Here is a 13,436-nt window from a genome sequence, read left to right as displayed (position 1 = left end):
AAGTATCAGGATAGAAAATTAATATTCAGAAATCAGTTACATTTTTATATGCCAATAATGAACTAACAAATAAAAATTAAGAAAAAATTCCATTCACAATTGCTTCAAAAAGAATAAAATACCTAGGAATAAATCTAAACAAGGATGTAACATTTTCCTGTATTCAGAAAATTACAAGACACTCTGAAGAAATTGAAGAAGATATAAATAAGTGGAAGCACATACTGTGTTCTTGGATAGGATAAATTAACATCATTGAAATGTCCATACTACTCAAAGCAATCTATAAATTCAATGTAATTCCTATCAAGATTCCAAGGATGCATTTCACAGAACTACAAAATATATTTCAAAATTTTGTATGCAACCACAAAAGGCTCTGCCTAGCCACAGTGATCCTGAAAAAAAGAAAATTTGGAGGAATTGCTGTACCTAATACCAAACTATACTATAAGGCCATAATAATCAAAGCAGCCAGGTACTGGCATAAAAACAGATACATAAATTAGTGGAACAGATAGAAAGCCTAGGAATAAACCCACACCTTTATAGTCAATATTTTACAGAAGAAGCAAGTACATACAGTGAGCTAAGCGTAGTTTATTCAATAATGTTGTTGGGAAAATTGGACAGATACATACAGAAAAATGAAACTAGGCCACTTTATTATACCACACACAAGAATAAGTTCAAAGACTGAAATGTTAGACATAAAACCATAACAATTCTATAAGGAAACATAGGTAGCAAAATCTCAAACATTACTCATGGAAAATTTTTATAAGACATACCTCCCCAAGCAAGGGAAACAAAAGAAAAAAATAAACAAATGGGGTTTCATCAAACTAAAAAGTTTTTGCACAGCAAAGGAAATCATCAACAAAAGAAAAAGACAACTCACAGAATAGGAGAACATGTATGCTGATATATCTGATAAGGGGTTAATATCCAAAGTTTATAAAGCACCTACAAAACTTAACAACAAAATAAACAAACAAATAAACAACCTAATTAAAAATGGGTAAAGGATCTAAATAGACACTTCCCCAAAGAGGACATACAGATGGCCAACTGACATACAAAAAGATGCTCAATGTTACAAACCATCAGAGAAAGGCAAATAAAACCACAAAGAGATACCATCTCACACCTGTCAGATGGCTATCATCAGTAAATCAAATAACAAGTGCTGGCAAGAATGTGGAGAAATGGGAACCCTTTTGCACCTATTGGTGGGAATGCAGATTGGTGCAGCCACTGTGGAAAGCACTATGGAGGTATGTCAAAAAATTAAAAATGAATCTGCCCTTTGACCAAGCAATCTCACTTCTGGAAATATATCTGAAGGAATCCAAAACACTAATTTGAAAGAACATAAACTCCCTTATGTTCATTGCAGCATTATTTCTAATCACCAAGATATGGAAGCAGCCCAAGTGCCTATCAACAGATGAGTAACAACTATAGGACATTTACACAATGGAATTCTACTTGGTTATAAAAAAGAAGAAAATTTTACCATTTGCAACAGCATGGATGGACCTGGAGAACATTATGATAAGTGAAATAAGCCAGTCAGAGAAAGGCAAATACCATATGGTTTTATTCATGTGTGGAATCTAATGAACAATTTGAACTAAGAGGCAAAACAGAGACAGACTCATAGATAGAGAACAGATGATAACCAATAGAATGGTAGGTTATGGGGTAGAGGGATTGAGCGGGAAAGAAAAAGGACTCCTGGACGCAAACAACAGGGTGGTGATTGCTAGGGGGAAAGGGATATAAGGGAACTAAATGGTAATGCAAAAATATAATAAAGATAAAAAATAAATTAAAAAGAGACAGCCTGTGGACCATAGTAAGCTGTCAACCTGTCTATGTTTTAGACCTAAGTTAATTTACTTTTCCTTTTTTATGACTACTGGACTTGTCTCTATGAATCAAACAAAACTACAGATTTTTAATGTAGTAAAAATTAGCATATCTAAAGATATCTAGAATGATCTCTTGGGGACAACTATAAAGAGGAGACATCTCTCTTTTCATTAGAACTTGAAAATTCTGGAGAATGGAAACCTATTTAATACATCGTGCTGATGAGCTTTTTTCTTAGATTACTGATTATTTCATGCAAGACATATTTTGTGAGTCAGTTTTATTCTCTGGTAAAGGAGGTAATAAGTATGTGGGGCACCAGGTTGTACATTATGATGTGGGGTCTATTGGAGTCTTACAGTGGGTGGCCCTATAGGTTTGACATGAATGATTGACTTATTAAATTTTTTTTGACTGAAACTAATAGCTGGTTACTACCAAATTGATGAAAAGTTCATGGCTATGCAATTTACCTAAAGAATAGGCTAGTGTGTCTGATGGTATTTTTATGTTCACATGTGGGTCAGAGTGAGTGGACACCTGTCAATCCATAATATCTGTCTGCTGCTGCTTCTACTGGTGGATGCAATTGCATCCTATTGTTTGTAAAATTAGTATTGTTATAATTATACTAACAGAGGCAGTCTCTATTTGCTTGTCTCTGTTCTACATATTGCATGTGATTTACTTAATTTATCCCTCACAATAACTCAACAATAGTACTATTATTGCCCTTTTATAGAAGAAGAAACTAAGAAACAGAGAGAAACAACAGGCTAAATAGTGTCCCGAGCTTTGAGTCACTGATAGCAGGTGGAAACTGCTATCAGGCTTTCAGGCCCCACTCCCAACCAACATTTACAATGCAGCTGCTTTCAATAGAACTGATTTTAGATATTTTTCCTCTTTAAATTGTGTTAATTTAAATAAAGCTGTTCATAAAGCAACTAATTTAGAAACACTCTGGGTTCTAAACAATCAGATCAATACTGAATTCCAGTATTATATTTATGAAAATGGCAGAGGAACCAGTGTGCTTGCCTGATAATTACAAATGCTCCTCCCCCTGTATCCAGTCCAGAAGTCTCTGCTTCCTGTGGAATGTCAACTTTAAACATTTACCAAGGAGTCAGCAAAGAAGCTCACATATCTGAGCTGTGTGTTGACATAACAGAAAATAAGGATGTCTTAGCAATGATATTTCACACAAAAAACCACTGCCTAAAAATCTCCCCCACACACATGCACACACATGTCAAAACTTGTTTATTTCCTGTGATGTTTGTTACCTTCAGCGACACCATCATGTTTCCTTGAGCATGCCAAGTTTACTCCATTGTTCCAAGTATATATGGGATGTATTAAAATGACATATGGGGCAACTAACATTTTGTTGAGCAGTAAGTTCATGTTGATTTAGAAACAACTGTCAAAAAAAAAAAAAGAAACGACTGTCACTGCCAGATTCCCCTGAATGACCTAATTTAACACACATTTACACTGAGTATTAGATAACCTGGAATTCATCAATGGGTTCTCTTGAACACTGACTATTCTTTATATCCATCAAGAACTTTAAAACTTATATGAAAAAAACCTGACTGATTATGAAGTTAAAGGATATTTTTAATGTTGGAGTCATATGAGAAGCTCAGAGAACAATTTATCTCAGATACTATGTATCATGTTTAGTGTCATGATGTTCTTCAGCCATATTGTTAGAATTTTATATATTTCAGTAAATAAGACATAAATATCTCTGTGTCACAATGTGTGGTATAAATATTGTTGAAGTTAATGTAGAATGTTTTCAACTTGATCAACCATCACTAAGGGTTTTTTTGCATTAAGTTACTAGTTGGTGTTATGCCTGTTCTTATCTTTATTTCTTACAGTAAGTCATCTACCTTATGAGTTAGTCTTACATAAATGTGTCTGCACATTGCCCTCAGAATACGCTTCTGTTCAAGTCACAGAGCTGGAAAGATTTACAAATTCCTTGAGAAACACTGGGGATACTGGCAAAGATCAGCAAATGTAAAGAAGTCATGCAGACTTAGCTCATTAGCTTCATTTCCTTCCTGAAGACATCCCTGGGTGCTGGCCCCACACCAGGCTCTCTGACCTGACTCATGGGCCAATAGAAATGAACACAGGCACACAAGTCAGAGCACACAGTGCAACACCTGCTGTGCCAGGATGACCAACTCTGCCTGTGTGAGTTGCATAATGAAGGATGATTAAGATTCTCCGTGTGAGCAAGGAAGAAAGATATTCCAGACACAGGCCACTGCATTCAAAGCAAACAGTAGCCTAGTCTTTGGAACCCTGAGTGGATCTGGGGAAGCAGAAGACAGGGGATACCTTGCTAAACAGGCCTGAATCAGAGCATTTCATGCTCAGAATATGAAAAGAGTCATCTGTGCTTTGGGAAGATTTATCTTTAGGAGGAAGAAGAAAGGCATTGGTAAGAGGGAGAGATTACAGAAGTTATTCAAGGCAAGAAAGATTGCATTGTGATTAATCAGTTGCCAGGGCAAGCAGGGGAGGATGGACCTAGGTATCCAGCTTAGGCATTAAGAAGATGCTAAGATTTTCAGCTGAGATAAGGCATCTAAGCAATCGGTGCAAGTTTTGGGCAGGAGAAACACCATTTTGTTTTTATTATATGTAAAGTTAGGCAAGATGACAGGATATCCAGATGAGGTGCGAGTTAGCCTTTATACTGTGATTCTTTTTTATCACACATATCTGACCTACAAAATGGGAACTCAGCAAGGACCTCTTGCCTTGCTTATATTTTTATCCACGCGTGATTTTAATATCTCTCAGTATGTTATAAATGCTCATAAATATTTAGGATGAATGGATAGGGACGAGTAAATAAGGGAACAAATACTAATAATATACATATTTAAATTAAAAATAAAAATTAGTTTAAGAAAAAATAAAACAAATAATTGTAACATAAGAAAATTATATGCAAAAGCCCAAAAAATACATAAGGAATTAAACAGAGATATATTTTGGCACAGAGATCCAACACTCATCCCTGAAAACCTGTCCTACCCTGAGAAAATGTACTAGATTCAGCATGTGCATGGCCGAAAACAAAATTGAATAGTAATACAAATTAATTTTTTTACTAATTTCACGTTTTAATTTTGTGGATTATTAACCTACTTTTACAGAATATATCTTTATTGAACATACATTTGATTCTGATTATAACTAATTCTGTTTTGTTAAATTTTATCTCACTATCCATTTCAAGATTATTTCTGCATTCAGAGTGTTTTCTTAAATATTTTCCCTAGCTAAATATAAGTATACCCACATTCCACATTAAGTACATTTGGTTATATTTAATAACTTTATATTATTTATAATTCCAGTACTTTCAGTGAAATAAGTAAGGATATATACCTGTCTTGGGCATATAATAATTTTTGTTGATGTAATTAAAGAAATACCTAATTTAAAAGTCACTTAAATCATCATCAGCCTACCATTAATGCTCAGTTTTTGCTATTTAGATCTAGATCTAGATCATACAATGTATAATAATGGAAAGTAATTTTTTTTAGTTCCACTTAGTCATTATATATCTTTTTATGCCAGGGGTCTTCAAGGCACTGGGAATCTGTATATCTTCTGCCCTCTGTGTTTTACAGTCTTGTGAAATCTCTCTCAAATTTTGTGGTTTCAGAGTGGTGCCCAAGATATTAGTTTAAAATCAGAGGGTCTTATCCTCAGCTCTGAGTTAAGTTCCATAGTATGGTAGCCTGCTAAGAGTTAGCATTTTCAAGATATCTCATTTGATTTGGATATTCTAATAAACACAAAGAGTGATTTTCTAAAGTAACACAACATGTGTTATGATCTATTATGATCTAGGTAGAACTGTTAAGTCCGGTCACTGCAATGTCTACATTGGTACTGGGGCAGAATAAAAAAGATAAACTTTATTTTGAAACTTTACTTTCATTGTTGACAATATTACAGATGTCCTCATTAACCCTGCCCCTATGCCCATCTCACCTCAGCTCCTACCCTACCTTCCCTCTGGCTATCACCACACTGTTGTCTGTGTCTGTGGATTATGCATATATGTTCTTTAGCTAATTCCTTCACTTTCTTTCATCCAGTGCAAAAAGGAGAGTCTTGTACACCATACCGAAAAAGCATCATCTTTCTTAAAAAGTAAAAGTCGTGATTTTATTGTTGCATGAAGTTTTTCTTTGTTTATAAAAGATGATTAGCTGATTTATCCATTGTAACATGTAAACTATTTTATTCATTTTCACAAAACAGATATATATATATATATATATATATATATATATATATATATATATCCTTAGATAGTCTTCTCCATAGTCAACTTAGAGAATATAAAAATTTTTGAGTATTTTGTGAAATACTGTCTTTTATCTCCACGTTCTGAAGCATGTTGAATTATAGAGATTATGCATTAGCTTTACAATTGTTAAGTTAAATGGTGTCATAAACAGTAAAGCCATTTTATGGGTCACTGAGGAAAAAAATACTGAAAAGCATGCAAATCTTTCTGTTTGGACAAGAAGCAACAACACATAAAAATATAGCAATGGTCAAATAAGTTTCTAGGAAAGCAGACCACTGTATCTGTATAAGTATTAAAAGTTTATAAATCAAAAGCAGCATTTTATTTTCTTAATATATACATAGTAAACCTTATTTGTGTGATGTTAACTCTTACATTCAAAAAATATTTTTAAGCACTGAATGTGGTTGTTACATGGCTGTTATTTGGAAATTATGATAATGAAGGTAAAAGAAGAAAAAGGCAGAGAAAGGCAAATTTTAAGCAAACAAGTTAACTCTCTGTAAGCTAAAGAGAGTAACATTTACCCTCTTAACTCCTGGGATTTAAGATCATGTAATAGATTTTAAGAATTGTTGAATGTTAAAGCTGGAAGATACCTTACTGATAATTTATTTTATGTTTATTTTAAAAGTCTAATTTTGTGAGACTCAGTCTACAGTTAGCTCAAAAGAAACTAGACAGAGAAACATATCTAAAAGTTCTGAGTTGTAAGCTACTAATTCCCGATCATCTGGGGGGAAAGTGTGCTTTCTACTTAGATTAAAACCACAAGAGAATGGACAGTTTTCTCCTATATGTTTTCCCATTTTCATGATCACTCTTGGTTGGTTTTTTTGGAAGTGAATAATCGGTAATGGAAGACATTACCTTTTGCAGCTGGATGAAGAAACCTCGGTGTGGTGTACCTGACCAGACAAGAGGCAGCTCCAAATTCAACATCCGTCGGAAGCGATATGCATTAACAGGCCAGAAGTGGCAGCACAAACACATCACCTACAGGTACGAGCACCAACGGTGAAGTCCTGTTCCCCATTTGTAACGGCTACTTACTCTGACATTCTTTTTGACATCTTACGCACATTGACTACATGATAACATATAGTAATACATTGTGCACATAAGGAGCTTAATACTGCAAGTGAGAATATATTATCCCTAGGCAGTTGTGTAGTCATTCCTAGACACACTTGGTCTCTTTTGTAAACTAGATGTTTCAGCTTCCCCAAATGAATACCTGTATTCTGAGGGATTGTCAGATGAGTATCTGAACACATGGCATTCTTTAACAAAAATTCATAATCTAAAAAATACCAAAATAATAAAATATCTAAGTAACAGCCATTTAAAAATATGTCTTTGAATTTTTAATTAACTTTTAGTATCAGTGTGATTGTTAATCTATGATAAGATTATGATTAGCTGTTAGGAACTGTCTTCAGAGCAGCTGCACCATTTGCATTTTCACCAGCAGTGATGAGCGTTCCTGTTGCTTCACAGCCTTGACAGCACTTGGTATTGTCAATGGTTTAATTGTAACCATTCTAATAGGCATGTAGCAGTTTCTTACTGTTGTTTTAATTTGCATTTCCTTGATGACATATGATCTTCATATGTTTGTTTGCCATATGTATATCTTCTTTGGTGAGATGTCTGCCAGATCTGTTGACCAGAAGGTGAAGTATTCTATAATATCAATTAGGTTGAGTTGAGTTGATTAATAGTGGTGTTGGTTCAACTATACCCTTACCTATCTTCTGTTTGTACAGTCTGTCATTACTGATAGAAAGCTATTAAAATGTCCAACTAAGACAACATGTTCATCTATTTCTGCTTGCAATTCTATCAGGCTTTGTCTCATGTATTTGGTTTCTGTGTTGTTAGGCATACACACATTAAAGTATGCTATGTCTTGTTGCAAAATCAATACCTTTATCATTATGTAATGCCCTATTTTATTCCTGGTAATTTTCTTTGCTCTGAAATCAGCTTTGTCTGAAATTAATATTGTTGTTACAGTTTTATTTTGATTAGTGTAGTATGGTATATCTTTCTTCATTTCTTTACTTTTAGTCTTATCAATGTCTTTATATTTAAGGTGGATTTCTTGTAGGCATCATATAATTGGTGTTGCTTTTTAATTCACTGTCTCTGTCTTTTCATTGGTATATTTAGACCATTCACATTTAAAGTGATTATTGATATAGATTAATTAATATATTTCATATTTCTAACTGCTGCCCACTGCTGTTATTCTTGTGGATTATTTTTTGTTCTCTCTCTTTTTCTGTCTTCTTTTGTTTTAAATGAGTACTTCATACATTTCTGTTTTCTACTAGCATATCGATGATCTTTAGAAAGTATTTTAGTGGTGATTTAGAGTTTGAACTACATTTAAATTAATCAAAGTAATTCTTCAAATAACACTACATATACTACTTTACAGATTGCAGGTATCCTATGACACAGTATCTCTAATTTTTCCCTCTTGTCTCTTATAACATTGTTGGCATTTTCTTCATTTACCTAATATTTATATTCTCCCAACATGTTGTTGCTATTAGCATTTTGAACAACTATCTGTTAGAGCAATTAAAATAATGACAATTATTATTTTTATTTCTTCCCTAGCGTTTGTTCTTTCTTTAAATAGATCTGAATTTCTGACCTGTAGAATTTTTGTTTTTTTTAAACAACTTCATTTGGGGGGTAATGGTGGGGATGGGGGGTAGGGTGGAGGGGAATGAAAGGGGAATAGAACAACTGTAACAGCATAATCAATAAAAAATATATAAAAAAATAAAATTTCATAGAAGATGGTTGTACTGGCAATTGCCAGATGCATCTAATTTTAAAATTGTATTATATTAGTGAATATTTATAATATATTCATTAATATGATAATACTATGTTGGAGTATATTAATTAATGCTTTTTTCCCACAAATTCACTGTTCACTGGCAAACTCTGATTTAAACTGAATGCTTCCTTGACTACTGAGGACACACACTAGGAATTATTACTTTACTTTAATAGTTATGCAGAATAAATACTCAGACATTTTTAAGTATCAATCCATTCCTTTTCAGAAACCTGATTTTTCCTCTGAAGCCAATAAACTCACTGAAACTGATGATCATGGTTGGTTTTTTTTTTTTAGATTTTATTTATTTATATATTTATTTATAGAGAGAGGGAAAGAGAAGGAGAGAGTTATAGAAACATCAATGTGTAGTTGCCTCTCACATGGCCCCCCACTGGGGACCTGGCCTGCAACCCAGGCATGTACCCTGACTGGAAATCAAACTGGCGACTTTTTGGTTCTCAACCTGCGCTCAATCCACTGAGCTACACCAGCCAGGGCTGATGTTCACGTTGACTTCAAACAGAATTATTCTGGACACACAGCAGCCTGAGAAACAGATACTATTTAAGTAAGACCCAAAGTTATGTGGGCTTAAATCTACCTTGTCTGAAAAGCTTGATAAATAAGCAGATATTTAATATAAGGTTTCCTGGAGGGACTCTGTCTTCAGTCTTCAGTCTGTGGCTATTTGTAGTACACAGAAAAAAAGTGAAGCTGTCACCAGTTATGCAAAATCTGAATAAAAGTAAAATAACTCTATTAAGCATTTTAAATATAACATTCATTGTATTTATTTTATAATATTATTTTTACAAGTATTTATTATAATTTCGTGTCATGCATTGGAATTTTTAAAAATAACAGTTTTATTTAACACTATCACAGGATTTCTCTGTGTCCTTTATTATTTAAGTTTTTAGTAAATACACAAATCATCTTTCAATGGCATAAGTTTTCTAAATTGTTTTTTGTTTGCATTTGGTTCAGAACTCTAAGTTCAAGGTGCACTCATGTGTCTTGTATTTATTAGTAACACCACAAATATTGTGGTTCAACATATTTTGGTAGCTATTAAGTCCATAGCTTGAAAAAGGATAAGTTTCCCAATCCAAATGGTACTCCAAATTTATTACTGTCTATTATATAGCTTCATTTTTCTCTGAACCATTAGGTACATATACGAGTAATATATATCATGCCAACAAGATTTCATTTCTTTTCTTTGCTGTATAATTATCCTCTATTTGAAAACAAAATAATTTACCTACTATACCTCAAATCAATACCATTTCCATCAATGATGTCCTCAGAAAATGTCTGTCTGACACTAACTCTGTATCCCCACAATGATGACTCAAGGAAGCATCTGTATTCTTTTGCTTAAACTCCTGAAATGTTTTTATCCTTCCATTCATAGCCCCTTATTTGTTTTTCATCAGAAACAGTGATCTTTGTAAACTGAAATACTACGAGGGTACTCCTCCACTTATAACACTCTGATGGTGTCTTGTCACAGAATATGGTCTGTTCCTATGAGCTGTCTCCCCTCTGGTTGCTGGGTGCTGGACCTTCTTTGGATCAGTTCACTGAGCAATCTGTTTTGACCAGGCCAGCTTCACTCATGTTTCTCATGGCCCCTTTTTTCCTAGGAACTTGGTGCTAGGCACATGTGATGCCTTTGGTCATTGAAATTGCCTTTGTCATTTCTTTGCCTGGCCTTCTCACCCCTCATCATCATGTCTGCAATTGTTTTCTTTTGTGGTCATTTTTTTATTATTTCTCTTACATCACTGGAATATATAAGTCCTGCAAAAGCAGTATGCTTTGCACTTCTGCCTCTCATACCTGGCACAGTATTCATTTTCTACTATGTTCTTCCAAAAAATATATCATAAAAATACTTGCCTATGAATGGCGGTAGGGGGGTTGCTTCTGAGATCCTGTAGTGTGAAAAGGAAATAAAATACTGCTAGGAAAATTATAACATTAATCCTTTTGCTTCTACAGCCATCAACAAGAGATTCAGAGATTAAAAACAAGCTGGATGAAGGTCTGTGATACCTCAGTGTTGCAAGTTTCCCTTTCTCAAATAGAGTTTAGAGTATCATGCAGAATGAGACAAAGCTAAAACAAAAATGAATAAGATAGAATAAAACATGAACAAAGCCCTGTGTCACTCTATCCTTCAGCAGGCATGAATTATTTCATTCTCTCCATCCTTTGGCTCACGTTGAATAATAGGGTATCTTCCTTGGCACTGATTTTCTGTCACAGCCCATGTCTGAACATCACTAGATATTGGCAGATGTGCCCTCACAGTATGTCCCAAATCCAACCAATTCTCAGTATCCCCTGGTCCAAAGTCCATCACCTCAAGCCTGAATTTTCGCAAAAGTCCCTCAGGTCTCCTTGCTTCCGCTCTCCTTGTTAATATATTCATTTCCCCTTAATGACCCCAGCTGTTTACCTAGCACCTAATTCAATGTCACTTCTCTTTTCACTATACTCTAGGTCTTCACCTCCCACTTAGACTGCTGACAGCACCGGCAGGCCCTGCCTTGTCTGCATTCTTCCCCTTGCTGGCCCCTGTCTCAATGTTGCCCCATTCTGCCCAGGTTGCACATCACACTCCCAATGTGTCCACACTATCTCTTCCTGAAATACCCCACCCAACCCCTTTCCATGTGGTTTCCTTCCTCATTTTCTTCATATATAAAGAATATTTACCTTGCTTGTTTGTTTTGTTGTTTAGCTTCCTGTTAAAGGTGAGATCATATGGTATTTGTCTTTCAACACTTGGCCTATTTCACTCAGCATAATGCTTCAAACAAGCAAGCAGAATAAAAACAAAGACACTGAAATAGAGAACATGGGGACAGTGACCAGAGGGGATAGGGAGGGAATTTAAGGGGAAAAAGGGGAGGGATTTGGAGGAACAAATAGGAAGGACACAGGGACGAAAACTAAGGGGGGTGGAAATGGGAGGGAGGTAGGGAGCACGGGGTGGGGGGGCTGGGATGGGAGAAATAGACAAAGAACTGTACTTGAAAAATAACTAAATAAAATTAGAAAAATTTATTTTAAAAAAAGAATATTTACCATCAAACTGTCAGTGTGAACATGTTCCAGAACCTGTGTTAAAAGGGTAGTGATAATCTTGTTTTAGATGTGCAAGTCCAGCTTAGAATGTAAAACAATGGATCCATGAGTCAGAATGTTTGGGTTGAAAAACCAGCCATGCCACTCTGAATTTCCTCCAAATGCCTCTAAATCTCAACATCTTTCTTTGTAAAATTGATATAAATGCCCATGTCATTGGGTAACCATGGGGAATTAACTAAGGTGCTATGAAATGCCTACCTGGCTCATAGCAATACTGCTACTGAGCAAGCTGGGGCTTGACTACCTGGTGTATTTACATATGACCCAACAATTAGTGTTGAAGGAAAGGGTTGTTTATTAACAGGATTCCAATGTCAGTGGGGCCGAGAGCATCCCTGCTCAAAGCCTTCCTCTTCCCCAAGCCTCAGAGCCTCCCTTTCTTCTCAAAAGACTATAAGCTAAAACCATGCCCGGAAGTTCCCTATATCCTTCTCTGTCTTTAAGCCAGTCAAGCAAACAGATTTATATCGCCCCTGCAATATGCTCTGTGGGTTTCAGAGTGGTCATCCTCTCTCAGCAGCTCTTTCCTTCAGTATGTGTGGTGCACTATTCTCAGTCTCCATGTACTAGTTCAGGAAAACATGTGCCTTGTTACACTGGGTCACAGTGGAGTCCAGGGATGTACATGTCCTAGGAGTGTGGCTTCTCTGTATGTTCTTCAAAGAAGCAGAAGTCTGCAATTTAGGATTCTGGGGCACAGTACAGCTCCAAGAGTCTCTCATTAGTCTTGGGGGCTAGGCAGGTTCCCTCAGTTCCATTAGCTCTGCTGCCATCTTCTCCAGGCAGACCTCTATCTGTCCTCCTTGTGGTTCTCTTTCTGACTTTCAGACCTCCCAGCTGACCTCTTCTCTCACCCCATATCTCATGGCTTGCTCTACTCTCTTTTAGTCTAACCAAATTTAAATGCTTGTCCTGGAGCTTCCTGTGTGATCTCATCTCCAGCCCTTCCTAGGGTATTGTTAGTATTTGCCTTTTTGCAATTTCCCCCCCGTATCTTTTACCTTCTTTTAACTACCATCTTTAGTCAGGGGAAAATTTCCCAATGATAGATGGGTATTCAGGGTGAGCATCTGCCCCCTGCATCTCTCATAAACACAGTATGAGCTCCCTCCACAGCCCCCCTCCACTTAGGTTCTCAGAGTCATGTGTACAATTTGTGCTGTG

At 35.6% G+C, this 13,436-nt stretch overlaps 1 protein-coding gene across 1 annotated transcript in view; it reads left to right on the top strand.

Moving 5' to 3' along the window:
- Window positions 1-13,436, top strand: part of MMP16 (matrix metallopeptidase 16) — a 302,769-nt gene that overhangs the window by 163,326 nt on the left and 126,007 nt on the right. The window contains exon 3 of the mRNA XM_037142770.2: window positions 7,124-7,246. Within this exon, the coding sequence (XP_036998665.1) occupies window positions 7,124-7,246 (123 nt within the window). The remainder of the gene's footprint in view (window positions 1-7,123; window positions 7,247-13,436) is intronic.

The sequence above is a fragment of the Artibeus jamaicensis genome, unplaced genomic scaffold, assembly GCF_021234435.1.
Source record: "Artibeus jamaicensis isolate MK-2021 breed Jamaican fruit bat unplaced genomic scaffold, CSHL_Jam_final contig_386, whole genome shotgun sequence".
Lineage (NCBI taxonomy): Eukaryota > Metazoa > Chordata > Mammalia > Chiroptera > Phyllostomidae > Artibeus > Artibeus jamaicensis.
Note: the sequence above shows the minus strand (reverse complement) of the source record. Positions and strands in the feature narration are given on the sequence as shown.